Genomic DNA, 26045 nt, shown 5'->3' with positions numbered 1-26045 from the left:
GTATAACCCCTCCCCTTCCTTCTGAGAATTTTTTTTTCACGATAACTTAGCAAATATATATACATGAATTCCTTGCCTACCATTACAATGCTTCGATATTTGTTATTTTCCGTTATCTTGTCTAAAAAAGATTGTCAGAATTTGCACGGTGCCTGTGGATAGATAATCAGAGAGCACCTCATGCTCGTCAGTTCGATATGCTTTTCTGTGATATTGTTATAAAAGCATTGTTAAAATCAGTATAGCAAACATGCCTGCAAAATGCAATTTTATATCAATACTATTTTATTTTTATTGGATTAAAGAATTTTTTTACTTTCAAAGTTTGAATTTAATTATAGTCAAAAAGAATAAAAGTTATGTTTATGTTTGATCATTTCTGCTTGTATAGATATAAATGCAAGTTTTAATTTACCGGATTGGATAAGAAAAATAAAAAATTTGTAATATAAATAGAAGAGGAAAAACTGTAATTTTGTTACATATATATATTTTTTTATTATTTAGTGATTCATTCGTAATATGTCTATATATAGGTAACGGAAAATTACGAGATTTGCCGAATAATTTAACGAAGAGAAAGTCACATGGACACATCATCCAATCATTTTTAAGTTTACAAATACCATTGGTTCGGCATGCTTGACCTCGGAAGCAAAGCAAAACACGGCTGTCTACGATAAAAAAAAAATCGACAACTATTTACCTCTGCTAGATATATTTCATTACTCTGTCATGAATCGGTAAGTAGCAATGATCAGGTTTCCCTTCAGTCTCTAAAAGAAAGGGAATGAACAGTTATTTTGGTTTCAGTGGGTTTTCTTCATGTTCCCGTTTGAAATGGTGTCGACAGGTAGATTTTGTATTCCATACAGTTTAGGATTAATGTTGGCAGGGATTTGATAGGATTTTGTTTTATTTGTAATTAGTGCTTCACGAAAAAGGTTTGAAAAATACGTATTATGAAGACGTTGGCGGGACTCAAAATGGGTCTGTTTTATGTATGGTGGCAAATTGATGGGTCGTTTCAAAAGTATGAAATTGAACGAAGTATTTGTGGAATAATGGAGATGACATCTCTACAGAAGGACTTTTATGACAAACGGAGAGTGAAAACTTGTTGTTAAGTGCAACGTTATCATATTATTCTGTAGAGTAGGTCGCTGTAGTAAAGTATTTAACAATCAAGTGCTTGCATATGTGTGTCTTTGAAGAAGTACGAGGATTCCGAATGACGCAAGGGTGAAGTACAAGAAAGCCAGGGGAGATATCAAAATATAATTATTTGTAAATCATGATGCGCAATGCATTATTTTAGATAATTAGATAGAAATTCATATATATTATTTGTGAAATTGTGGTACATTTAAATAGCTAGATTACACATATTTGAGAATTTTCATTGATCAGAAGTTTGTACTCATGATTGCAAGAATGTCATTTTATTCCTTTCTGCACTCTAAACATGCTTAAGTATTGACTGTTAATTTGTTTTTCTACATACTGATTTTCGATGCTTTGACATATATTTTTAGTTTGCTGTAGTTTACAGAGGAACAAATGTTTGTCATTTTCAACTTAATGGGGGGGGGGGGGGTCATGATAATTTGACTTTCAAATTTTTAGAGTTGAAAAACCCAGGATACTTAGCTGCAGTTAAGTATTTCTATGATAAAATTCAATGAGAAGTAAATATTCACAACCCTATCAAAAAAAAAAAATGTTGATGTCTAATTAAAAATATTACAGAAATTCTGTATCAGGTTACTTCATTTAATAATTTATAAATAATTTAAATATCAAAGACAGTATGATATATGAAGATATTGTTTATTAGTTAAGTGCATATCATCATGCTAAAAATGATGCAAAAATAATTGAAAATGGAAGTTGAATACATGTATAAGAAAATGCATATATTAGATCATATAAAAGTTGGAATTGTTAGAAAGCAACAGTGTTTTTAATTTTAATTCTGAACATGCTTAATATGACTCATATAAATAGGCTAAGCCTGCTGTCAATCCAATTCATGTATTATAGTACATATTAATAAGTGCATCTAGAGGATTTTCAATGTTTTGTAGTTGAATGTAGAATTTATTTCACTCAGACAGGACAGGAATTTTTTTTTATTTTCACAAGTGCAAAGCACAAGTGAAAAGTATAAAAAAAAAAAATCCTGTCTCACAAGTGAAAAAAATCCATGTTCAACTAAAATACATTTGAATTTTCTGTTTATTACATTTTCTTTGATTTTCCCATTGCCTCTGTCTTAGGCTGTGACATCATAGTTGAGCAGTTAAAATGTCGAAGCTTAGCGATCCTAAAATTGAGAATGTAAAGATAACTTATCTATATTATAACAGGCCTGGCAGGGAGTATTTTTTCAACACTCTTCCTGAAGGGAACGAAAATCAAAGAGTTTTGCCACACTTCACATTGTGCCAAAATATCACATGACTTTGATATTCTTTCACACTGTGACAAACTATCACTTTTATTCATGAATAAATTACAGTATTTCACTGCAACAGTTGAAATTGTCTCTATGTATTTGAATAAATGTGATTTATTTTAATATTCTAATCCTTGAATATTTAGGTAAACTCCCCTTAAACATGAGTAACAGAACTGCTGGAGAAAAAGAGGATCCCCCTGTGATATCCTCCACCCCCACAATCAATCTCCCAGGACATGCTATCCTCAGTCATTATCAAGAACTGCAAGTAAGTTTTATTGCAATTTTAAGTGCATTTAATGGCAATCCAAAAAAAGCTGCATTATTTTATACTCGTGGATTAAACCAAAATTGTGATACCATGGAATTGTAACCCCATGGAAAAAAGTGGGTCATGGAAAAAAGTATGTTTACATTATAAATAAACCTTTTACATGTTTATACTTTTAACATGTTTAATCATAAAAAAAGTCTTGAAATGGATATAAATTATTTGTTCCACAGGCAGCATCTAAATCATTGAACCAACCAATGGTACCAATCAACCTAACAAGTGGAAAGACAGGAGATGGTGGGAGTCTAGCAGCCATTATTCCTCAAGGTATAAAAATCCAGCAAAGAGATCTAATGTGTCTAATGTCTAAAGATATGAATCAAAGACATGTTAATGAATCTATGTATTAATAAATTCTTTTAGCTGACATTGTTTGTATTATGGGAATGCAGTTTTTAGCTCACCTGAGCTGAAAGCTCAAGTGAGCTTTTCTGATCACCTGTTGTCTGTCCATCCGTCCGTCTGTAAACTTTTCACATTTTCAACTTCCTATCAAGAACCACTGGGCCAATTTTCACCAAAGTTGATCATTGGGTGAAGGAAGTTTAAATTATAAAAATGAAGGGCCAAGCCCCCTTACAAGGGGAGATAATCAAGAAAAGACAAAAATAAGGTGGGGTTATTAAAAAATCTTTTTCTCAAGAACCACTGGGCCAGAAAAGCTGAAACTTAAGTGGAAGCATCCTGGGGTAATGTAGATTCGTATTTCTTCAAATCATGACCCCCGTGGGTAGGGTTGGGCCACAATAGGGAATCCAATTATTACATTGAAATATAAAGAAAAAAAATCTTTAAAAATCTTCTCCTCAAGAACCACTGGCCTCCTCAAGAACCACTGGGCCAGAAAAGGAGAAACTTAGGTGGAAGCATTCTGGGGTAGCTTAGATTCTAAATTGTTCAAATCATGACCCCAGGGGTAGGATGGGGCCTCAATAGGTATTACAAGTGGGAAAATCTGGTGAAAAACAGCAGGGCCAAAGTTACTCAGCTGAGCGTTGTGGCCCATGGGCCTCTTGTTGTTATTGTTATTTCCTATTATTGGTGTATTGCAAAATGAGGTAGATAATGTGTTGCATTTTGGTATTTTTGGCTTGTCATGGTATTTGAAATTTACACAGGAAGTGAGATAAGAAGTTAGAATAGTGATTATTGAGTAATGTAAAAACTATGTATCATTCAATAATTAGTAGACATATTTAATTAACTGAATATATTTAATTAAATTTTAAAAATACTGCATTATTTTCAGCTTTATTGTCAGAAGTGCCAAGACCAGTGGCTAGTGTGGTAACCACTGCTGCCCCTTCAGCACCCTCCACTCTACCCCTTGTCAACACTACCACCACCCCCACTATCCCCCAGGGTAGTATTGTCCAGATAAGCCCAGGGACAGCTACCAATGTCAGCTCTATTCTGAGGGGTGGCAGCACTCAACATCTTGGATTTGCCTCTCATCTCCCAAAAGGTTAGAGCTCAGATGTTTTCACATACTAATTAGCAAACAAAATTGAAAATAAATTATATTAAAAAAAATAGGAGATTTCCACATATGTACAGCTTTACTGAGTTGTCTATATGGAAGGAAAAATTCCACTAGGCATACATGTTCCTTATGCTGTTTTAGGTCCTATGGCTGCAGCATCGGCATTTGCTGGGCCTAAGTCCATGACTGCCCTGCCAATGGTGAGACACCCCACGGTCAGCCTTCAGAGTCCTGGTACAAAGGTTCAGACCTCCTCTCTCATCAAATCAACCACACCCCCAACATCAAAGTCTCCTACTCCAGGGGTAACCATTGCTGTCACTCAGGCCAGTGAAGGATCAAGGTATGGGCTATTCCAGTAAAAAAAAATCCACCCTACTGCAGGACTCCAGAAGATTTCAGGGGGTGCCACCCATAGGTGCCACCCATAGAAATATTTTTCTTGAAGAAGAAACCATGCATAAAATTTATTTTTTCATACACAGGTCCTGGGATAAAAGCAATTTTCTTTGTGATGAAATTTTTTGGTAGTGATATTATGTCATGTTTTTATATAATATAAACATTTTGTCATAAAAATTTACATTTAAATGAGATATTTTGAGATGTAATGACTTACAACAGCTGCAGGTGTGCATTAATTACTTCCACTTGTAACTTCAGTATAAGACTTCAATAATAATGATCTGAATCATGAGAGGAAGTAGCTGATAAATAAACTGGGCTCAAGATTTCCTTGTTCTCTTTATTGCCAGCTCAAATTTCCTCTAAATGTTACAAATGTTTTCAAGAAGCTCACTTCTGTTTGAAACTGAGAAAAAAAAAAGTTAAAATGATGATTATTAAACCAAGCAGGCAGAGTTAGACAGTAGTAAACAGTAAGTAGTAAATTATGTAATTTATCATGTAAATTATCAACTTGAACAACCCTTCTTTGAATCAATTTGTTCATATGCAACTCCATTGATAGAATAAAAAAATTGTTGTCTGAGGGTTGGGTAGATAGCCCTAAGTTTTACTGTTTCAGAGATTTAGGGATGCTGTGTAAATACTGTAAGATAGTTGTTGTATGTATCATATAAAGTTACAATGGTTTATCAATGATATTTTAACTAATGGTAAAGGTTACCTTTCCCATTTGGAAAAAAATGTCAAAATTTCCCTTTTTATGACAAAAAATTTCCCGATTTAACATACATGCAATATTAGAAATATTTTTATTTTTGAAACTTCCAGAAATACCACAGATTAGCTCTCAGAATGCATTTTTGTAACATTTTTTTCTTGAAAATTTCCTGGGGGCATGCCACCAGACTCCCATAGTATATTCAGATCTCCAGTGTAAATGTTGAGCAATTGGTTTTTTTTTTCTAATATTTCCCCCTTCACGTGAAAAGGATAGTCAAATAAGATAGATAAATCCCTGAAAGATTCAAACTGTTCCTACTTCTAGTCTTAAATGGAGAATGGGAATAATAGTGAAAAAATGACTAGGGAAAACATTGCTTAAAGTGATCATATGAAATAACATAGGTATAATTTCCTGAAAATAATGAATGAAAGTCTCAAAAAGTTGTTTCTCAGTAATGATTTCTTTTTTTCAGCAGGACAAATGTAACTGTACCAAGCACAGTCACAACCCCACAGGGCAGCATTCAGATTACCCTACAAGCCCCCCGCCAAGCTGGGGAGGGTATCTCCAAACCTCCCACTATACAGAGAACAATAGATGTTCAAAAGCCGCTCATTCAGGCCTTGAGAACAACTACAGTTGATACAGCCCCCAAAACAATTATTACAACTCAGGTCCGACCAGTTGGGGAAGCCGCAGTGAAGTCTGTTATCGCTGGGTCCTTACAGAGGTCCCTGGATGCAAAGCAACCCGTGAGGACGACTAGTGATCCGGTTATTCGACCCCCTAAAACAGTACATGTGCCACAGACTTCCACATTCTCTGGGACTAAAGTGTTTGTGACTCAGACTTCAAACTCATCAGTGACTCCACATAATCTTGTGACAAATCCATTGAAGACTAACAAAGGTAATGAATGGGGAATAATTTATTAGATTTTCAACATCCTACATCTCTTCTGATTATGAATTAGAAACACAAAGATACTTAAGCATTGAATCATTATTTTTTGAAAGATATAGTCTCATAACTGCAACGGTGTGTGCAAACAAATTGAGTAACGCACATAAGCGCGTTATGAAAATTTGTTTGCACACATCATTTTAGTTATGAGGCTATATCTTTCAAAAAATAATGATTTATTGCTTATATTTACATTTTTAACTCCTTGCCTTGACTGCAAATGTGATTTTTATTTCAAAATTCCTGTATTATCCCTCGGTAAAGTTACAACAAATGGAAGAGCCATTGCAACAGCTTCTTTTCAATGTGAGCGTGAATTTTGATATTCGCTTATGACACTGCACTTCCACAGCGTTTGTGATATCAAAATAAAATGCATACTTTAACCTTTTGACCCCCTGTCTGTGTTATGGTGTTTTGAATGCCATGCTTTCCTCACACTTTCTAAGCAAAATACATGTGGAATGTAAATATAGAATTATATTGTTTTTATAGGCATTCAAGTAAGTTAGCTTTACTTCGGTTTCATCATCTGAATGTGTGTAAACAATTCAAAACTTGAAATTAATTTTTCTTGATTATACACTGAAAAAGCTAGTAGATTGCACAAGATTTCAGAAGAAAACGGCATGCTGTGAGAACCAGGAAGCATATTTCAGAGGTAAAAGGTTCCTGTAATGATTCATGTTGGAGTTTCTACATTTGATTTTAACTTTTTCAGGTATCACTATCCCATCATCCTCTTCTGCTGCTTTATCTGCAGCTTTGTCATCTGTTACCACGACAGCCACAACCATTCCCATAGGTAGAACAATTTTATTAAGTTTTTTATGTTGGATGGTGTCAAAACAAAGGAAAAAAATGAGATCGCAATATTACATATTAAATGTTTATGTATTTTTCTCTCTTAGACTGAATTAATCTTAGTAATTCTATAAAATGCAAGCTATGGCAAGGTTTGTTATCATTTTGTAGCAAAAGTACCCCCAGTGAGACAGCCCCCTTTGTCTCTGGCCCCTCACACAGTTAGCTCCACCCTTCCCCTCACCCCAAGCACTCTGGAAAGGCCTCGACCGGAGTCCACCCATCCAGGGACTGCGCCACCAGCCCACTCCACGTCTACCGCTAGCATATTCATGCCACACCGGACTCAGCCTAGTACTTCTCATAATGCACCATCAACTCTCACTCATGCAGAAAGGCAAGTACCACAAACATGTAGAAAAAGGAATAACATGATCACTCTTGGAGATATTTTTTTATTTCTTATTCAGTTTGATATAGTAGAGGAAGTATTGATGTTGTAATTTTTAGAAAATGTAGGCAATAATTGCAATGGGAAAGTTGTGGCATAGAACTTTTTAAAGTCTTCTGGCTAAATAAAACGTGACAAGTTGAACATATCATTTGTAAAGAATTTTTTGTGTAAAAATAATCCTAAGTTTAGTTTCTTGTTATACAGTAACAATTTGGTCTCATTACTAGTATTGAAAAATAACATGTTCAGTCTGTTAATTGTTTAGTGTTTTTATCTAGCTGATATTCATTTTATCTTTTAGGCCAGCCTTGTCCAGTCAGATATATCCATACTTCATTCCTGAATACTTGATGCAATATCCTTGCAGTCCCTTGATGCAGCAGGCCTTGGCAAATGCGCAGCCAAATGTACATGCAATCCCTACAATATCTACAGCTTCTACCATCAGAACAGGGCTTCGTAAGTATAGTCTTCAAAGTGAATTTGATTAATAAAACACAATATCCCGTCTGAGTGCAGTAGTAATAAAAGTTATCATTTTTGTCACACAACTGACTAACAAATGAAATTAGTGGTATTGCTTAATTTAATAAATTCAACAAAGGATCTTTTACATTTTATGATTGATATTTCAGTGCAAAATCAAACTCCAAATTTAGCAGCCTCATTACAAGCAGCACACACATTTTCTGGGACACCAGGGGCAGGTGTGCGATTGAATCAATCTCAGCCCGTTGTAGTTACCATGGATACTATTCGAGCCCAACAGGCACTGTCTGGAAACCTTCCTTTCACAGGATCAACGGCCGTTCCCGAGTCAACAGCACGTCCCACCACCCCAACAGACAGTCTATCAACCCTGTCGTCAGCCACCGCAGCGTCTATCCCTATTCCTGCACTAACAGTCATGGGACAGTGTAATCCTGCTCCTAATTATCCGTCAACTCCAGTTACACCCCAGAATTCTCAATCTAACAGCAATACCCCAGTCAGTACCCCAAATGCTTCACCCAGACCAAGCATTCTCAGAAAGCGAACCAATGAAGGGTGAGTAATCTGAATTAATAAATGCTTTAGATTTCTTTTAGTTTTCTCATTGTTGAAAAAAAAATTTTTTAAAATTTGAATCATGCATTATAATGTACTTTAAATACTTTTAGGGAGGATCCAATTTTGGCATTTTTATCGAGGGTGTTTAGATTGCCAAATTTAAATATCCTTAAATATTTATTTCTGTATTAGTTGTTACTGGTATCTATCTATGCACAAAAAATCGCAAAAATCACTTCCTGCTAAAATTAAATACTAATTTTTAAGGACAAATCGCTAAATTTGGGTCTCGCTAAAATTTCGACTTGCCTGTATGTGGTACCTTTAAATTATGCATTATAGACCTGTGAAGAAACCAGTGTGTGGTCTGAATACAATGGACAGACACAGTCCTCGTCCAGATTCTAGGACAGACTCTGCCCCCCAATCCAACACGAGCTCTCCCAAAACTCCAGCTACTCCTGCAGGGTAGGAATTCAAATTTATATTTTTCATTAAAGATAGACATGTATATTAAAGACTTAAATTTTACAAATAATAAAAGGAAAATACAAGCATCACAAATGTTGTGTGTAACCATAGGATGTTCATATACATGTACAATATGCATACATTAATGCTTTTGATTTTATTACGGTAAAATAGAAATTTTGAATTTTAATAGTGAAAGTCAGTCATCCACTGATACAGCCTTATCAAGCGAGGCCACAACACCAACTCAAAACAACATGGCTGAACTCAAGATTAAACAGGAACCCATGGAAGGGCTGGAAAATGGTAAATTCTTATTTTTGGTTACTGGGTAGAGAACATTATTAAGCATTTAATTGCCTTTTCTGTTTGCATTATTCTTAAGCCTGAATCAGTAGGTTGTAGATTAGCGTATAAACTTTGTTTTTGTTTACAGGTTTGTCTGCAGCTATTAATAGCAGCATTGCTTCTTTGTCCAACTCTTTACCCAACAGCACAGATGCTTCTCCCAGGAAGAAACCACGAAAACAGCTGCTGTAAGTTTAACCGTCATTCATTTATATTGTAAGGATTAGAAAAGTAAAATATGAATGTTGTAAATCTATACATGATTATGCATAAAATATCATTGTACTACTGTAAAACTTGGTTACAAAGAACTCCCTTATAAGGAATCTTGGATATGAGTAATCTTCTATGAATCCCGTTGAAGACTTTTAACTCTGTTCCTTATACGCACGCACTTAAAGAATTTCTGTTATAAGGAAGCAGATTTTGAGGTCTCAGTGACTTCCCTATAACCAAGTTTTACTGTATGTTGGAAGTAGTAAAACTGTGAAAATAAAATTGGTCTTTGTCATGAGATATGTTTATTGATTTCTTTATGATTTAATATTACTCATGCCAAAGAATGATAAGATTTGGGGGAGGGGGGATGTTTTCCTTTACTGCTAAAACTTTTTCTTCTAATGTATTTATGACTTTCTCAGAAATGCTAATGAGGAGCTGAAGGACAATGTGTCCTCAGATGAGGAGAAGGTGGCAGTGGAATCTGTGAAAGAGGAAGAAGACATTAATAATGAATTTAGAGAAGGTAGATAACTCTTGTGAGATTTGATATAAGAGGACATTTTTTCTCAAGAACAGATCTGTACAAGTGATTTTTTTCACAAGTAAATTTATTCACATTCAGATATTTTCAAGTACATGTAATCTCCTGAAAAAGCCTTTCAAGTGTAATTAGAATACAAAATTTGTAATAAAATTTTAGTATTTATGTTTTCTCATGATAAAACCAAGTCAATCATGCAATATGGAATACATATTTGAATTGTTTCAGATTGATTTTATCATTATTTTTTATTGTTGCAGAATATGTGGATGATGAAGGTGTGCGATGGACTGTAGAGAAATGTCGACCCAACATTTCTCTTATGAACTTTTATAATATCTCTTGGAAACCTAGAAATAATCATTTTAATAGACATACAGAAATTAAACCAAAAGGTATGTAATATCACTCAATCTCCATTAGACTTTAGAAAGCTGCACAAACCTTTTAGTAATAAAGAAAGAGTGGACTTTGCTGGAAAAAGTGCATTAATTTGAATATTACAGAGGAGCGACGCCCTACTGTGAATGAATTAGCCAATCAGAGAGGAGCTGCTCAGAAGGCTAGTGGCTGGAAGCTGTATCACATGGCAGCACAGATGGAGGATCTGGTGAGTTTACAGGTCTGCCATTGATTAAAAAAAATAGGCATTTATGAAAAAGAATTTGAATTTTAAATAAATATTTAAATGTATGGATAAGGATAAATAGTTTTAAATCTTTATTTTATGGAAAACATTTTCAGATTAAGCCTATGAGTGTTTGAAAAAAAATAATTATTGTGTATGAAACATAATGTACATGTCCCATGATATAATTATTCTGCTTTATAACATTTCAGAATGATCTGGAGAAGACTTTATTAAGCAAATTATCATCAATTCAAACTGCTTTGTCCCCACGTCCTCAGAATAAACTCACTGTGGTGTCCATGGAGGACGAACTGAGTATGATGCACGAGTTAACTCAGGTGAGTACATGTCTGGGATCCACAAAAATAGAGTAAAGATGAGCTATCTTTAATCATGTGTACACTTTAGCACTGTCAGTTCTACTTAAAAGCAATATGAGCTGCATTTTTGAGAATTTAATTTTGCTGTTAAAATGTGCTATTTTGATACATTTTTATGTAATTTAAACCTTTTTGATCAATTCGACTTAAATAAAGTTTCAGAAAAAAGATTTCTGTACAATCGAATATCTAGTATTACATAAGTATTACATGTATATCAATATTGAACAGGGTGACAATAATGTAATTCTGCTTTAACCAAACCTTAGAAATAGTTAATTCTTCCATCGCAAATATGAACAACAGAGAGTTTATAAACATTCTTTTTTCTGTCATTGAAGTAGTTAATTACAATTTTGCAACCAAATCTCCGACATCAAAGTCGCAGCTCGTATTACTTTAAAGAAAATAAAAGGGATGATTCAAAGCTATTTGCCATCATAAAAAATCTGCTGCAAGCAAATACACGTAGTAAGAAATTTTGTTTTAAAGTAGTTTTCACACACTTGCTTCTTGTCAATACTATCCCAAATACAGAGTTTTTGATAACTGTCAGCATGAAAAATAAAACAAAACATTATCAAAAAAATTCTGAAGACTACCTGAGAGTGACAGTAATATTAATTGTTCATACTGATAGAATTTCAATAAGGTAGACATCTGAGAATTTCTGAATTATTTGAGTTTGGTTTTATCTTTTTGGCAGGCAAACATTCAAAGATGCAAACTCATTATGGATCAACTTGAAGAATCAAGAACAAACATGTTGAAAGTGCTAGATCATAAACAGAAAATATCCGAAATTATCAATAAGCATGTTAGCAAGAGACCAATTAAAAAGAAGGAAAGATCATAGCATTGACCAATGCATGAAATTATACAATCTGACCAATCAGTGAGAGACAACCTGAGTATGGAAAGTATGTGATACAAATACATGTATAAAGCAAGAACTGAACTTGACAACAGATTTGTTGTTGCCTCTTTTCTGTTTATGCTATTTCTTTTAATTGTTTCTATTAAGGGCATGGTTTAATGTTAAAAGTCTTTAACACTGGATTTCAATTCTTTGCATAGAAATCAAATTTTAAGTTTAAGTAACCATGACAATGACATGATCAAAAGAAAGATGAACCTTAATGATGTTTACATGTAAAAAGGTTATCTACAGCAGTTCCCAGGGTTTACCTCCCTTAAATATCCATGTGTTATATTTGTTATGCATTGTTGAAAATTTGATATAAGTTCTATTATTTCATATTGAAATTCACTTGTTTCATTGTGACAGTAGAACGTGTTTTCTGTGTCATTTTATTTATTTCATCATTCAACATGTTACATACATTTTATTTGTTACTTTGTCACCAAAGAGTTGTGTGAAAAATAAGTTTTCTAAAAAAGCTCTTTGACATTGTACAGTTCATCTTAAGTAATAATAGTATAAACTTGACATGAAGTAAAAGAATTATTGATAAAAACCATTTGTGATTTCTGGTTTACAAATTTTATTATTTAGGTGATTAACACATGGTTGATAGTCACATTTATGTCAGCTGAAAGTTGAAAATTATGTTGTACATTGCATTTATCATACAAAATACAATAAAATGAGTAAAGAAATTACAAAATGTTGTTTGTAACTTGATACGTTCAGATAAGTCTTTTAAATGCAATATAATGAATCATCGTGTATTTCAACAGTTCAAATTTTGGATGAGTTCAGTCTGTACATACATTTTGATAATTAGATAATTGATTTGGCAAAGTATACCAGTAATTATAAGATAGGGTGTTTCAAACTGACAAGTCTTTATAATATAGTGCATGTATTAAGAAAAAAATATGAAGTATTTCATATTTAAGTTATTTACTTTTCAGTTCATCTGAAGTCAGAAAAGTGCATGTATCCATTGTATTTGAGGGCAGAAAAAACCCATTAAAGCTAAAGAGAGTTACAATGTGGACAACGGGTGCTATTCATTGTAGAAAACCAGCAATAATTACATATCTTATGTCCACACATGTATTTAACTTTCACAACGTTCTTAACCATTCGCTTACATTGTACACATTTCTGAAAATCATTCAATGGCCGTAGTGGTCTTCTTGGTGACCGTGAGCTCACCATGGAAACATCTTGATCAGTAGGAGTGTCGTCTGCATGTTTCACGTCATCGTTCTCTAAGCCAGTTAATTTGCCGATCATGATTTGGATTTGATCCATGTCGATTTCCCCTGGAATGAAATCGACGTTTCTATTGAAAGTGACATCAGTTGGATCTACCTGTAGTTTGTTCAGGATTGATGAGAGTCGCGTTTCCATCTGGACTGTCTCAGCATCGCTGGCACAATGAAGAGTGGTTTCCTCCAACTTTGAAGCCACCAACTCCAGTTCAGCAATATTGTTCTCCATTGTCTGAACAGTGTCCTCGTTTTTCTTCAGATCATCCTCGCAAGAATTCAGCATTGTTTGACTGAGCTCAGACACTCTTGCTATTATAATAGCTCTCTGAGCATTAATTTCTTCCATTTTCTTTTTCCGTTGGTCAAGAACTTTTTCCTTTTCAGTTCGTGATTTCTCTAAACATGCCATGTAATTGGGAAGGTAAGTTTTGACAATATCTTTTCTGTACTGGACCAGTTTTTGTCGCATTATTTTACCAGCTTTGCGGAGCTGCATCCATTCATGTTCTTTGTGTTCGGTTCTAATACACTCGGAACATACCGATGATTTACAATCATTGCAAAACATAATGAAAGTTTCTCCGTGATATGTGCATATTTCGGACGAAATGGGACCTTTTGATTCCATGTTCTTGGGAGTATTTTCCTTTAAAGACGATGTTAAACTTTTCAACGTCACTCCGCTCGTTGTGATATTGTGTTCTTTGGTCGATTCGTTTATCTCCTCCACGGTCTCGCTGTCCTTATTTTCAGTCTGTGTAGAATCATTTTGAATTCCATTATTCCCTCTTTCATCGGCCATGTTTTCTCTGAAATCTTGAGATACACACCGAGAAGGTTCCTCACCTTTAGAATTCCCATCTTCACTTGGAGTTACAATATCCTCTCCCGCTTCTTGAGATGTCTCGGAATTTGCACTCTCTACATTTGACGGTTCTTGCTGATTTTGAATGTTGATTCTTCCAGAAGAATTTTCATGCTGCTTCTCGCGAGGTTTTGGCTTCAGTTGTTTCGCTGGCATTTTCTTGGAGCTATCTCTTATGACTTGATTTGGTCTTGAGGTTGGTAACGTGATTGTAGGTCTAGCTGCGTACGGAGATTTTCCAATCTTCTTTGTATTGTGTGTCCTGGTTTCTGGTCCTGAAAAGGATCCTTTTCTTGAACTCATTTTACTTTGGCCATCTACTGCAAGAGAAACGAGAATTACGAAAAACTAAAAGTGCTCAGAAAATTGTCAATGACGATCCCCTGGCAAAAAAGTGTTTAAAAACTTCCCTGGATTAAGATAATGGAGGCACTCAGATGAGTCGATCCATACCAGAAAGTATGAATCCATTCTTCTTTACAATGTACGTGTATTTAATATAAGCACGTATATTATGCTCTTGTTTTATTTTTGGATTGCAATGGCAGATTGATTAACTTAAAATATATGTATTTATTTTCTTTTTTCACGTAAGGATATCTCTTAAAATTATTATTTGATTAAAAATTCTCTAAAAGATTGAAATTGAAATCCTGTCGTGCAACAATTTTTATTTCATTCATCGCAATTTGATTCAGGGTTCTTTGAAACGGTCTTGTAAAAAGTTGATAATGTCTCTATAAAAGTACAAAATACTTAAATAGATTCATCTTTAGCCTTTAATCTAGCCTTAGATACCAATGTTTATTAGCACGATATGAAATTATAAGTGGTCTGTGATGTCTTGCACTGATAGCACAAAGGTTTTACACTAGGTACTACATGTATATATAACAATATGAAGTAAATAGAAGAACTTTAGAAAGTACCGTATACATGTAAGTATGAAATACATGGAATTTTCTCCAAATGCCTGGATACCTATAATTTTTTATCCTAAAATATATTTAATTTCCAATTACAAAATGCTTTTATTCCCATGTCGGAGTGTCCTGAAAATATATTAGAGATTTGATAATTTTCCCTCGTATAATATGATTAACTATAATTATTAACTTTAAAGAAATATCATGGGTAAATACACATTACTTTGAGAATAAAGAGATAATTTTGTGAGCATTTTCAACATTACCCAACTCCTGGCCCCAAGACTATAAACTGAAAACAGACTTGATTCAAAATTTCAAATCAATATAACTTTTGAAATAATTTTGATAATGAAAGAAAATTGTTTGATCTTGAATGTAATCACGTAATATAAACCTGCAATTTTTAAGCACATATATTATATAAAACTCAAGTTATACAAAATAAAAATTTTGAACTAAGTCTGTTTTCAGTTTTTGGTCTTGAGGCCAGATTTTCGGAACCTGAGTTTGGCTGAATCCGGAGCAACATTGATTGTCGAAGGTTTTGAAATTAGTGAACGAGAATGTTATTCCTGTATGATTTATCACCGAAATGTTGAAAAGTAAACAAACTTACAAAGCTAAAACAACTAAAGAAAAAGTTGACGCGGATAAATAATTGTATTTTCGGTAACATTTGAAAAGAAAAAGGAGAAGTATTCATATTAATACTTATGTGAGTGCAATATTCCATGCAATTTATTTATTTACAATGGGGCACTCGGTGTTTTGCAGAAGTAGGTCACATCTTATCAATGTGGTTGGGTTATGGATACTAGACAATGCATGCTTACGAAAGAAAATGGAATCCAGATATGACATAGATGGTATTTAATAATTGCTGTAAAAAGCTTTAACAGTTTAAGACCGCGAAACACATTAACTTGCAAGATTCATTGGATATATGCAGTTTACATTATTTCCATCTGTTACAGTCAAAATATTTGATGATAGACTATGAAATGGGCGAGTACAATTCGACACGGACGACTGAGAAAATACTGGATTGAAATTCTAGTTTGAAATTCATTATCAATCCACCTCAGCTATGCTCCTTAATGTTACCGATTGATCCAGGAGACAAATAATTCAAGTTTGGAATATTTTTTTTTTTTTAATTAAATTGGAATTTTCTGTTTTTAAAGAAATAAAGAAGAGACAACGATTTCATTCCTGTTTGGGGGGAGGGGGCTGCAAGATCTTGGAAATCTGAATCAACATAATTTGCAGAACCCCCCCCCCCTCCAAGAATCAAATGGCAATCCCCTAAAAGAATATAATTATCTATATATTCTTTAAATTTGACCAATTTTTTAATTTTATATAATTTATTGGTGAGTGTTAAAGGGTTTTTATCATGTATCTAAATTTCTTAAAAATGAAACAAAATTATATTCTTGTAACATATAATTATCATTTAATTACGAAATAATTTTGAAAACGGTCGTAATTAGACGATGAAACGCCCGTAATATAAGGTCCTTGTAGTAAAAATCTCAACTAATTAGATAAGGGTCACGTGGTACTGAAACGTCATAGGTGTCAATTAGAACTTGTAAAGCTTATCGTAAGAAAAAATATATTGAATACATTTTTACGTTAAATAAATAGACCACACAATGTGGCAGGTTGAAATTTTTACATCGGCCATATTCCTTTGGTTATGAATGGTCAATGTTTTATGTATGAATGCCTAGCAAAGAGAAATGACCAGAAAATATGTTGACAATTGGAGAGGTCACCGAAGACGAAGCCGTTGACAACTCGGGACTTCTACTGAATAGAACGAATTACTAAGTTTAACTTCGTAAATATTTATAAATATAGGAATTTTAAATTCTCCTTCTTCATTATTTCAATTATTTATATATAAATAAATCCTGAATATCTTCTATCTGTTCCAGCAGTGAATATCATATACTAGAAGTGACACTTCTTCAATGGCGCCGTGCACCATTACTAAGTTCACAACATTCCTACTAGATTCTGTGCGACTTTTAAAAATGCATGTTGGAAATTTTTTAAAGAAAGGTTTCTTTTCCTTAAAATAATTTATAGTACACAAAATTAACGATCGGGCATTGTTCTGAATGGAGATGAATGCCGTCGCGTTTGAGGAAAGAGACCCCCATTTCATCTCTCGAACAAGTCCAGGAACTGTGGAAAAAATCTTCCTAAAACCTTTCTTGTGTTCATCTGTGCATCCTAAAGCCACAAATTATACCTTACTAGCTGTCAATTATCCAATTATCACTTAATTATTATCTAACAGGTTTAATAGATGCAACAAATGAATCCTTCTGTAAACACAATAAGTACTTCGCTTAACCAGGATTGACACCTATGATGTTAGAGCAGTGGCGGGTAACATTGGCAATCAATATATGCATATTGAGAAATTCAAACTTTGAATCTCTGAAACATCAAAAATATTAATTTCCTAGCAAAGATTTTTAGATATATGATTTAAATAACATGTAAACTTTGTCATATCCAAAAATTTTGAGACGTGATAAAAACCCTTTAATTGATGTGTAAATAACACAGATGTGTCACATATATTAAGCATATTTCATGAAGTGCACTAGCATATATGTCTACGTGCAAGTCTGTGTGATTTGCACACCAACATAACATAAGTCATTCAAAAACTAAAAAAAACATTCCTTATGATAACAGTCAATCCTCGTTATCTCAAGCTCAAAGGGACTGAGAAGTAAATCTTGAGATATCAGAGGATTCGAGATATCCAGGGTTAAATACTTGAAGAATAAAGGGTTAGGACTTCCAAAACACTTGGACATATTATTCATGGTATTCAAGATATCAGTTTTGCAGATATGGAAGTTAAACTGTATTTGCGTTTTAATGCTTTAAAAACAATTTTAACAAATATAAACTCAATATTTGAATTTTTTGCTGCTGTTTATTATTATATTTTTTGTTACATTTCCGTTGCAACACTGTGATGTCACAATAGCAAGTGTTTCTCTGTGTACATTTCTACACATGACTATACACAAAAAGGCATTCAAGTCAATTTCATAGTTGGCTTAGTAAAAAATAAAAAAAAAACAGCTGCAAATGTAAATAAATGAATTCACAGATGACAAAAAATGATCTTTTCTTCAGGTAGAATGGGAAGCAAAACAGTTACAATGCTAAAGACACTGTTGCCTTATGATCCACCAAGATGGGCGCAGGGCCTTAAGAATATTCCCAAAACCATGATACCAGTAAGTTGAAATGATCATAGAATGTTTGGCAAAATTCAAGGTCATGGCTGGTTGTTAAGTCACTTTGTTGACAATGAATATTAATTTTGAATATGAAGAAGGATTTGAAAGAAGAAAAACATCCGAAGTTTGCTCTTCATAAGATAAACGAAAAACTTTGTATTTTAATTTTTTATAAATGTGATGGGTGTTGTCATTTATATGAATTTGATAAGCACCACTCATTTTATACACCAATGGAACCAACTCTAGTCCTCATTGAATTTAAAGCTGAGCCCTAGAGGTGATGATAAAGTGAGGATGATAAACCCCTGGAATCTTCCTGGTTTTCCAAAACAGTTTGAAGTTTTTATCAGACGAGAGGACGCTACTGGAGCAGCCATCTCAGGAAACAAGGCATGTAGATATAATGTTTTAAGTTTTAATTGGATTTTAAATGTTCATACTGGTACTTTTACTTAGAGCATAATAAATTGAACCTCAGCATCTTGATTTCTAATATCTAGAATAAGAGGACTTAGTTAAAGGTCAGAGTTGGCTATCCTGAATATATAATGAATTTGAACCTCAATTTCAAATTCTCCAAGCCCAGAAATATCTCAGTTTTATGACATTCCCAAATTGGACATGTTTTAGATATCAAGGGTTTATAGTTTGTTCATATTAATACATGTACTTGATAGTCAAACTTTAGAATGAAAACACTTTTTATTTTCTGTTTGCATTCAGATTTGATAAAATCTATTACTTTTTGTTGTTCAAATTAAATTAGGACTGAAAACTACTTCAGCGAAATCTTTGTTATTAAGTAATTAAGGGAGGCAGTGCTCATATATTTTCTTCAAATAGAATTTAATACTTGTTTATGCTGTTTTACCTACAGGTCAGAAAACTTGAGTTCCTATTGGCTGATGCTATAGAGAAGGGTTGTAAACATGTGATTACTTGTGGTGGAATTCAGTCCAATCACTGCAGAATCACTGCATTGGCCGCCAGAGAGCTGGGAATGACTCCACATCTAGTGCTTAGGGCAGATATCGAGGTACAAAGTATTTTGTAATGAACAACACTAAATTGTGTAGTGCAAAGTATTAACACATCATTTCCTCATTTTCTTACAATGACTAGGATACAAACAGAGTTTAGACAGAAATAAAATAATACTGAAAAGAATTACATGCAGGCTAAATAAGAAACTATCCACAAAGTCTTTAAGTAAATTAAATTTACTTCAAATAAATACCACAAGAACTTAAACTGTATACAGGGAAATTGCCCCCCCCCCCCCCCTCTGTTATATATTTGCTCCTTTTGTCCTAGACGCAAGTGAGTGACAAAGAAAAAAGGTATAATTTCTTAAACAAAAATGTGACTAGGCGAAATTAAAATGGCACAAAATTGCTCACAAGTGTAAAATTGCAAAAATAATTTGTGGCAAAAATAACCCTGTATACAGTATAGCTTTCCTATAACAAATGAATGAGGGATGGGGGTGGGGACAAAACATAACATCCTCTCATTGCAGAGTGAAGCTGATGTTGGTTGTGAGGGCAATGTATTGTTGAATCGAATGTGTGGTGCTCATATGTACATGGTGCCAAAATTATCTCCCTACCTCACAGAACTGAAACCAAGAATGGAAAAACTTGCTGAATCCATTAGGTTTGTACACTTTTGTACTTATGTATCTGGGAATAGTACATTGTAAATGTATTACTCATACAAATAAGAGCATCTGGTTATATCTCTATATTCTTTAATACCACAGGTTGCAGTTAAGTAATTTAATAAGCAAACATCTGTAGAGTGAGATATGGAGATAATGAACAGTAATCAAGCTCAAAAGTCCATTGAAACAATACAAATCGGGAGCAGAGCACACACTGATGTCTAAAAGTATCAGAGTTGGGATCAGGTGCCATGGAGGAGTAAGCATCCCCCATCAACCGTTCACACCCGCCATGTGCTCCTTGTCATGATCAGGCAAATGGAAAAATCTGTAGACCATTAAGTGAGTTTTAATAATGGCCTAACAGTTTGTATGAAAAACATCGGCCAGTATTTGACTTAATGGCAGATTGTATTTGCTGACAAGGGCATTGTATCAAACGTAGAACTTGCAAATGTCAACTTCAAACAAGACTGTATATCCTTGTTTCATCAACTCGTTTGTCAAAAGCTTGCTTCGTTTTAGAAATTGTTTTCAATTAGAGCATGCTTTTGCATATCGAATCTACTGGGGGACATAAACTCCATATGCAGTTGATAAGGTTGTATTGTTACATAAATAAGGGAAGTTGACGACAGTAAAGTTGAATTCATCATGTTTATCATAAAGTTTTTGTGTTAGGTTACCATTATTGTCTTTTTCTAGTAAAATATTCAAATATGAATGGATGTGTCAGACTCTGTGATATCTTTTATTTCAAGTTCACTGGGATATATCAAGTGTACATATGAATGGAAATTACTATTGTTTATTGATGATACTTCGTCAATATTTCAAAAATGTCCAGTTGAAGGCCACAGTAAGTGTTTTCTCCTTCTCATGAAGTTTTGGAATAAATTCTGCTTCATACGAATATAACATAGGTCTGGTAATAATGGGGCACAATTGGTACCCATTGGAATTCCGACAGATTGTTGAAAGATGATCTCCAAAAACTACAAAGATATTGTCAATCAGAAATTCAAGCATCTTTTTAATATCAACTTTGGAGTACATAGAGGTACAGATTCAAATTTTTCAAGGTTTAGTCTCCAGAGTTTTGTTGTGGCCACAACAGAGGATCATAGTCTTACATACAGTAGGGATATATGTGTTAAATCTTAAAACAATATTTGCAAAAGTAGCAGTGCTACAATCAATCAAACAACACTGTAATGAAAATCTCCACCACTAAGTATAAGTCAGATTTGTCAAATGTGCCTCCAGGGCTAGAATAGGGCCAAAATAGGAATAAATAATATCCAAGTTTGCTGTAATTGTAACCAATGTCTTAAAGTAAAGACCACAATAATGGATTTTGTTTATGTACATAATCATTTTTCAGGTAGTTAAAGTGATGAAATGAGAGTAGTGGCTCATTTGACTTCTGTACTTTCTTCAACAGAGAGAAGACAGGAGAGGAGAGCTATTTAATACCAGTTGGTGGATCCAACACATTAGGAGTGTTTGGATTTCTTACAGTGTTTGAAGAAATGTTGCCTTGTGTAAGTATCTGTAAGTATTAAAAATAAACACATTTCATTTCACAATTCCTGAACTATTAAGTCTGTTTCATATTCAAAAAATTAAGTTTAGATCATACATCTTCGCTTTTGCTCCATAAAATCTTAGACAGGTGTGGAGGAAGTAAGGTATCTGGATCTTAATTAATGAGAGGCAAATTGAATTTCTTTGTTTTGCCTCCTAATAACCTTTGTCTTCATGGAACAATTTCCATGTAATGTATAACTTTTTTTATTATTACATGTAATTACTAAAACTTGTAGATACCGTGGATCACAGATATTGTGGTGGCATGTGGTAGTGGAGGGACTGTTGGGGGACTCTGTATAGCCAATCATCTCACAGGATCAAAGGTCAAGTAAGTATTATTATACAAGATCAAAGGTGATTACTTGTAACATATTCATCTTACAGGATAAAAAGTCAAGTCATTAACTTTTACATCACACAGGATCAAAGGTCAAGTCAGTATCATTGTACAAGATAAAAAGTCAAGTTACCGTATTTCTTGTAACATATACATCTTACAGGATAAAAGGTCAAGGCATTACTTTTCCATCACACAGGATCAAAGGTCAAGTCAATATCATTATACAAGACCAAACGTCAAGTCATTACCCATTGCACATTCATCTTACAGGATTAAAGGTCAAGTCACTAACAATTTCATCAAAGAGAATCAAAGGTCAAGTCAGTATTATCTTAAAAGATCAAAGGTCAAATCAGTATTAGATAAAAGTCTAGTTAGTCATTTTACCCATTCCTTGACAAGATCAAAGATAAAGTCATTACAGGGTCAAAGGTCAAGTCAGTATCATCATTCAAGATCAAAGCCATTACATGTAATACATTCATCACGCAGGAATAAAGGTCAAGTTGTATCACAATCCTGTCTCAAGATCAAAAGTTTAGCCGTTTGATATTGTCAACATCCATCTGATATTTTTTTAATTACTGTGTGTATATCTTTCCAGAAAGCCCTTTTTAATATCTTCATTCATCTAGAGAATGTTTGTGGAAAATTAGGAAAAAATCTGCTTGGAAATCAAAGATTTTTTTCTGACACAATATAGAATCAATGCTTTATAAACCAATGATTTATTTTTCACCAATATGTAGTTGTTCCTATGCCCTTTTTTATTTTAGGGTACATGCTGTTATAGTTTGTGATGATGCTAAGTACTTTCATAATCATGTGAATGAAACACTATCAGAACTTGGATTGACAGATGTCCAATCAGAGGAAATTCTGGACATTATAGAGGGCTATAAAGGTCGGGGTTATGGCCTCTCTACTGAAGAAGAATTAGGTAGGTTTAAAGAGAAAAAAAATTTTATAAATTGACTCAAAAAGGAAATTGCACTTTACAACAATATACTTACATTTATAAACTTATAAAAAGAAATACATTTGCTATAATAAATAAATGACAAATACAATCTCTTCAGCATGTGTTAAAACCTTCAAAAACAAAATGATAGTTTATTTTTGTAGAGTTCATTATGGACATAGGAGCATCAACAGGTGTGATTCTTGATCCTACTTACACTGGAAAAGCTGTCCGAGGTCTGGTGTCAGAGTTACAGAATAATCCTCACAGATTCAGGGGAAACCAGATTCTATTTATTCACACAGGTATGCAGTTTTTATTTACACTTTTCTTATATTTTGTTTTAAGTATTCCCCCTTCCCAATGAAAAGTAGGAGACTGGGTAAATCAGCAATAGGAATCAATATGCTTTTCTCTCAGAAATATGTTTTCTCAATTTGTGTAGGACATAGCACTTATAATTAGAATGTGTGTACAAAGTTTGATCATGTCCTTATCTAAAGTCATTTTCTGTTATGATCCTAGATACATGTATAAACACTTGAAGGACAAGGTCTTTTGGACATACTTTAAGTGTACATAAATAGGTGTATTCAAAATTTAGCACAATCACTGTGTATGGAGTTGTTGGAAAAATCATGAATTAGCTCTACACATGTTTGTGCCATAAATTGTATTTATAAATGATATCTTAGCGGTATTCATGAATTGTCTGTGCCAAAGCCGCTAAAATATGAAGCCCGCTTTTTTAAGTACACATACAGTACTAATAACAGTAGTATGTAAAGACTTAAAATTCAACTTAATTTTCTATGGCTCCTATTTGTGAATGTTTAAATTTTTACAAATGGAAATTGAGTCCTCATTGTGAATATACATATATTAAGCAATTTTTCAATATCATATTTTATCACAGCTTCATGAATTCAAGACTTTATTGAGAGGGCAAATATAGAAAAAAATACCCCGGTACAACTCTGTCGAGAGTGTGGATATTGAAAAAATTAAAATCAAAATTTTTTAATCCCTATGAAGTATAACAGTTGTAGATAGTTCTATTTACGTTTGTGCTCTCAAACTGTACAAAAAGTATACAAGAATACATTAATTGTTCCATATTTTTCCTCTAACATATATTTTATTCAAAGTGTAGATTGAAATAGAATAACATTTTTACAAGTATTGTTTAAAAAATTTGCTCTTAAGCATATTTATCAAAAAAGCAAATAAAATCAATAGAATGTATTTATACAATTATTAAATATTTTACCTTTTAACTATATTTAATGTTAAAATATTTCAGGAGGAACATTTGGACTCTTTGATGGTCGGATTAATCACCTCTTAAAACAAAGAAACACACCAAATAGCAGTCAGATTCACATTTGGACTGACATGGATGACTTTATAAACCCTAGCTGATATTTTACAAGAAATATTTAGATTTTTTTTTAGATGTTTTAAAATCATTTATTCAGAGACTTTACTAGTATTCAAACATTTGAAAGTGTAGAGATGCAAAAATATAAACATGATAATGAACATAGGTGAATTAGATGTGGAAAATGCCTTTACTGCTTCACATGTATAAAAATCAAATTCAGTTTGTGAACTACCACAGTAAGTTTATGGAGTGAAGTTCTTATTATTTAAAGGTATAAAATTAATACAAACGAAACTTCTCTGTGGAAAATTCTCTCAGCAAAAATAATTTTATGGTAATAGAAAATTATGGTTTTCTTGAAATTTGAACATGAGCAATAAAAATTTTGAACATGAATTTCTTTTTTCTTAAGAGATTGACACATTGACCAATTCACCAAACAATTAACTCATAAACTCATATCAGATGGTGGCATTTAAATCTTGTTCTTAATATGAGCCTTGTAAATCAGCTTAGATAACTGGATATTTCTCAAAAAAGGATAGAATGTTGTGCTATAAAAGTGTATTTTAAAGGTATGTAAGGTGCTTGCTCAAGTTTTGTTACGCAAAAAATGTATAATTTTATTTTAATGCATACTTTGAAGGTACATACATGTACTTTCTAAAAGCTGGAACAAAGACCCACTCATGCATTGTATGTAAAAAAAAAAATGTGTTATAGTATGAAGAAATGATCATTTTTGCCCTCTTTGGTGTGTGTATGCTACTTGTAGATGTATCTTATAGATGAATAATTCAAAACCTGTGAGATTGTTAAAAATTATGGAGATTTTTACATCAAATATACACTAATGTTAATTGAAATATGGATAAAAATGTTATATAATTGAGACTTAATTTTTCACTTTCTCGTTTGTTGAACCATGGGCATTTCTCCTATCTTTTTCACCCACCTTCTTTGTATTATCATTTGATTTGTGATTGTTTCTTTGGGATTTTGATACCTCATTCTTGATTTATATTTAAAGTTATAGGTCTCCTCTTTAATAAATAAAATGCCAATAAGATTCTGTAAAATAAATTGTCAAATTAAACGTACAACACAGTGGAAAATGTTTAATTTATTTAGGTTTACTTTCTTCTTGGTATTTCCTGCACAATCATGTATTTGATAGAGTTGTTAAATAAATTTGAATCTGTTTTAGAAATAATTTTGTTTGAAAAATTTGTAGATTCAATTGCTCCAGTTCAGGGTTTTGTTAAATGAGCGTATACAGTAAAACTCGGTCATAAAGAACTCACTTATAAGGAAATCTCGGTTATAAGGAATTTTTTTATGAATCCCGTAGAGTTTGCATTTTATTCTTTATAGGGATATGAAGAATCTTGGTTTTTGTTTTCTTTGTTGTTTGACGTCCCTCAAGAATTTTTCACATATGGGGACGCCACCACTTGCCGGTGGAGGGCTGCAAATTTATACCTATACTCGGCACTGAGGGCCTTTGAGGAGTGAGGGATCTCTTTCGTGCCAACACCTACTGCGACACGGGACCTCGGTCTTTACGGTCT

General features: G+C 33.3%; 2 protein-coding genes across 5 annotated transcripts; both read left to right on the top strand.

Annotated features, from left to right (window-relative positions):
- Positions 1 to 620: 620 nt before the first annotated feature.
- LOC133202704 (histone deacetylase complex subunit SAP130-like) lies at positions 621 to 12882 on the top strand. 2 transcript variants are annotated; one of them, XM_061338562.1, is made up of 18 exons: positions 621 to 743; positions 2605 to 2729; positions 2966 to 3062; positions 4045 to 4260; positions 4420 to 4621; positions 5886 to 6319; positions 7095 to 7178; positions 7349 to 7574; positions 7933 to 8090; positions 8267 to 8678; positions 9024 to 9149; positions 9346 to 9458; positions 9589 to 9688; positions 10142 to 10245; positions 10524 to 10658; positions 10770 to 10873; positions 11104 to 11232; positions 11981 to 12882. In XM_061338562.1, exons 2-18 carry the CDS (start codon positions 2622 to 2624, stop codon positions 12128 to 12130), a joined length of 2898 nt encoding a protein of 965 aa, XP_061194546.1. In that variant the 5' UTR covers positions 621 to 743; positions 2605 to 2621; the 3' UTR covers positions 12131 to 12882. The 2 variants fall into 2 exon arrangements, with proteins under 2 accessions (XP_061194546.1, XP_061194545.1); XM_061338561.1 differs by having other exon boundaries at positions 5883 to 6319.
- A 2976-nt stretch (positions 12883 to 15858) lies between these two features.
- LOC133202707 (uncharacterized) lies at positions 15859 to 25434 on the top strand. 3 transcript variants are annotated; one of them, XM_061338566.1, is made up of 10 exons: positions 15859 to 15967; positions 18428 to 18527; positions 18798 to 18923; positions 19411 to 19569; positions 20053 to 20189; positions 21641 to 21740; positions 22023 to 22117; positions 22906 to 23069; positions 23255 to 23395; positions 24394 to 25433. In XM_061338566.1, exons 2-10 carry the CDS (start codon positions 18429 to 18431, stop codon positions 24510 to 24512), a joined length of 1140 nt encoding a protein of 379 aa, XP_061194550.1. In that variant the 5' UTR covers positions 15859 to 15967; position 18428; the 3' UTR covers positions 24513 to 25433. The 3 variants fall into 3 exon arrangements, with proteins under 3 accessions (XP_061194550.1, XP_061194549.1, XP_061194548.1); XM_061338565.1 differs by having other exon boundaries at positions 18424 to 18527; XM_061338564.1 differs by lacking the exon at positions 15859 to 15967 and adding an exon at positions 16085 to 16118 and having other exon boundaries at positions 18424 to 18527; positions 24394 to 25434.
- The last annotated feature ends 611 nt before the right edge of the window (positions 25435 to 26045 follow it).

This window comes from Saccostrea echinata, unplaced genomic scaffold (genome assembly GCF_033153115.1).
Source record: "Saccostrea echinata isolate AGI-Se365-2 ecotype Australia unplaced genomic scaffold, CSIRO_AGI_Sech_v1 ptg000047l, whole genome shotgun sequence".
Classification (NCBI taxonomy): Eukaryota; Metazoa; Mollusca; class Bivalvia; order Ostreida; family Ostreidae; genus Saccostrea; species Saccostrea echinata.
Note: the sequence above shows the minus strand (reverse complement) of the source record. Positions and strands in the feature narration are given on the sequence as shown.

Coding starts and splice junctions, on each gene's coding strand:
- LOC133202704 (XM_061338561.1), top strand. CDS start 2,622: ATGAGTAACAGAACTGCTGGAGAAAAAGAGGATCCCCCTGTGATATCC. Junction 9,150..9,345: donor ACTCCAGCTACTCCTGCAGG/GTAGGAATTCAA, acceptor GAATTTTAATAG/TGAAAGTCAGTCATCCACTG. Junction 10,874..11,103: donor CAGCACAGATGGAGGATCTG/GTGAGTTTACAG, acceptor ATAACATTTCAG/AATGATCTGGAGAAGACTTT.
- LOC133202707 (XM_061338564.1), top strand. CDS start 16,094: ATGGAATCCAGATATGACATAGATG. Junction 18,924..19,410: donor CAGCCATCTCAGGAAACAAG/GCATGTAGATAT, acceptor TTTTACCTACAG/GTCAGAAAACTTGAGTTCCT. Junction 23,396..24,393: donor GATTCTATTTATTCACACAG/GTATGCAGTTTT, acceptor AAAATATTTCAG/GAGGAACATTTGGACTCTTT.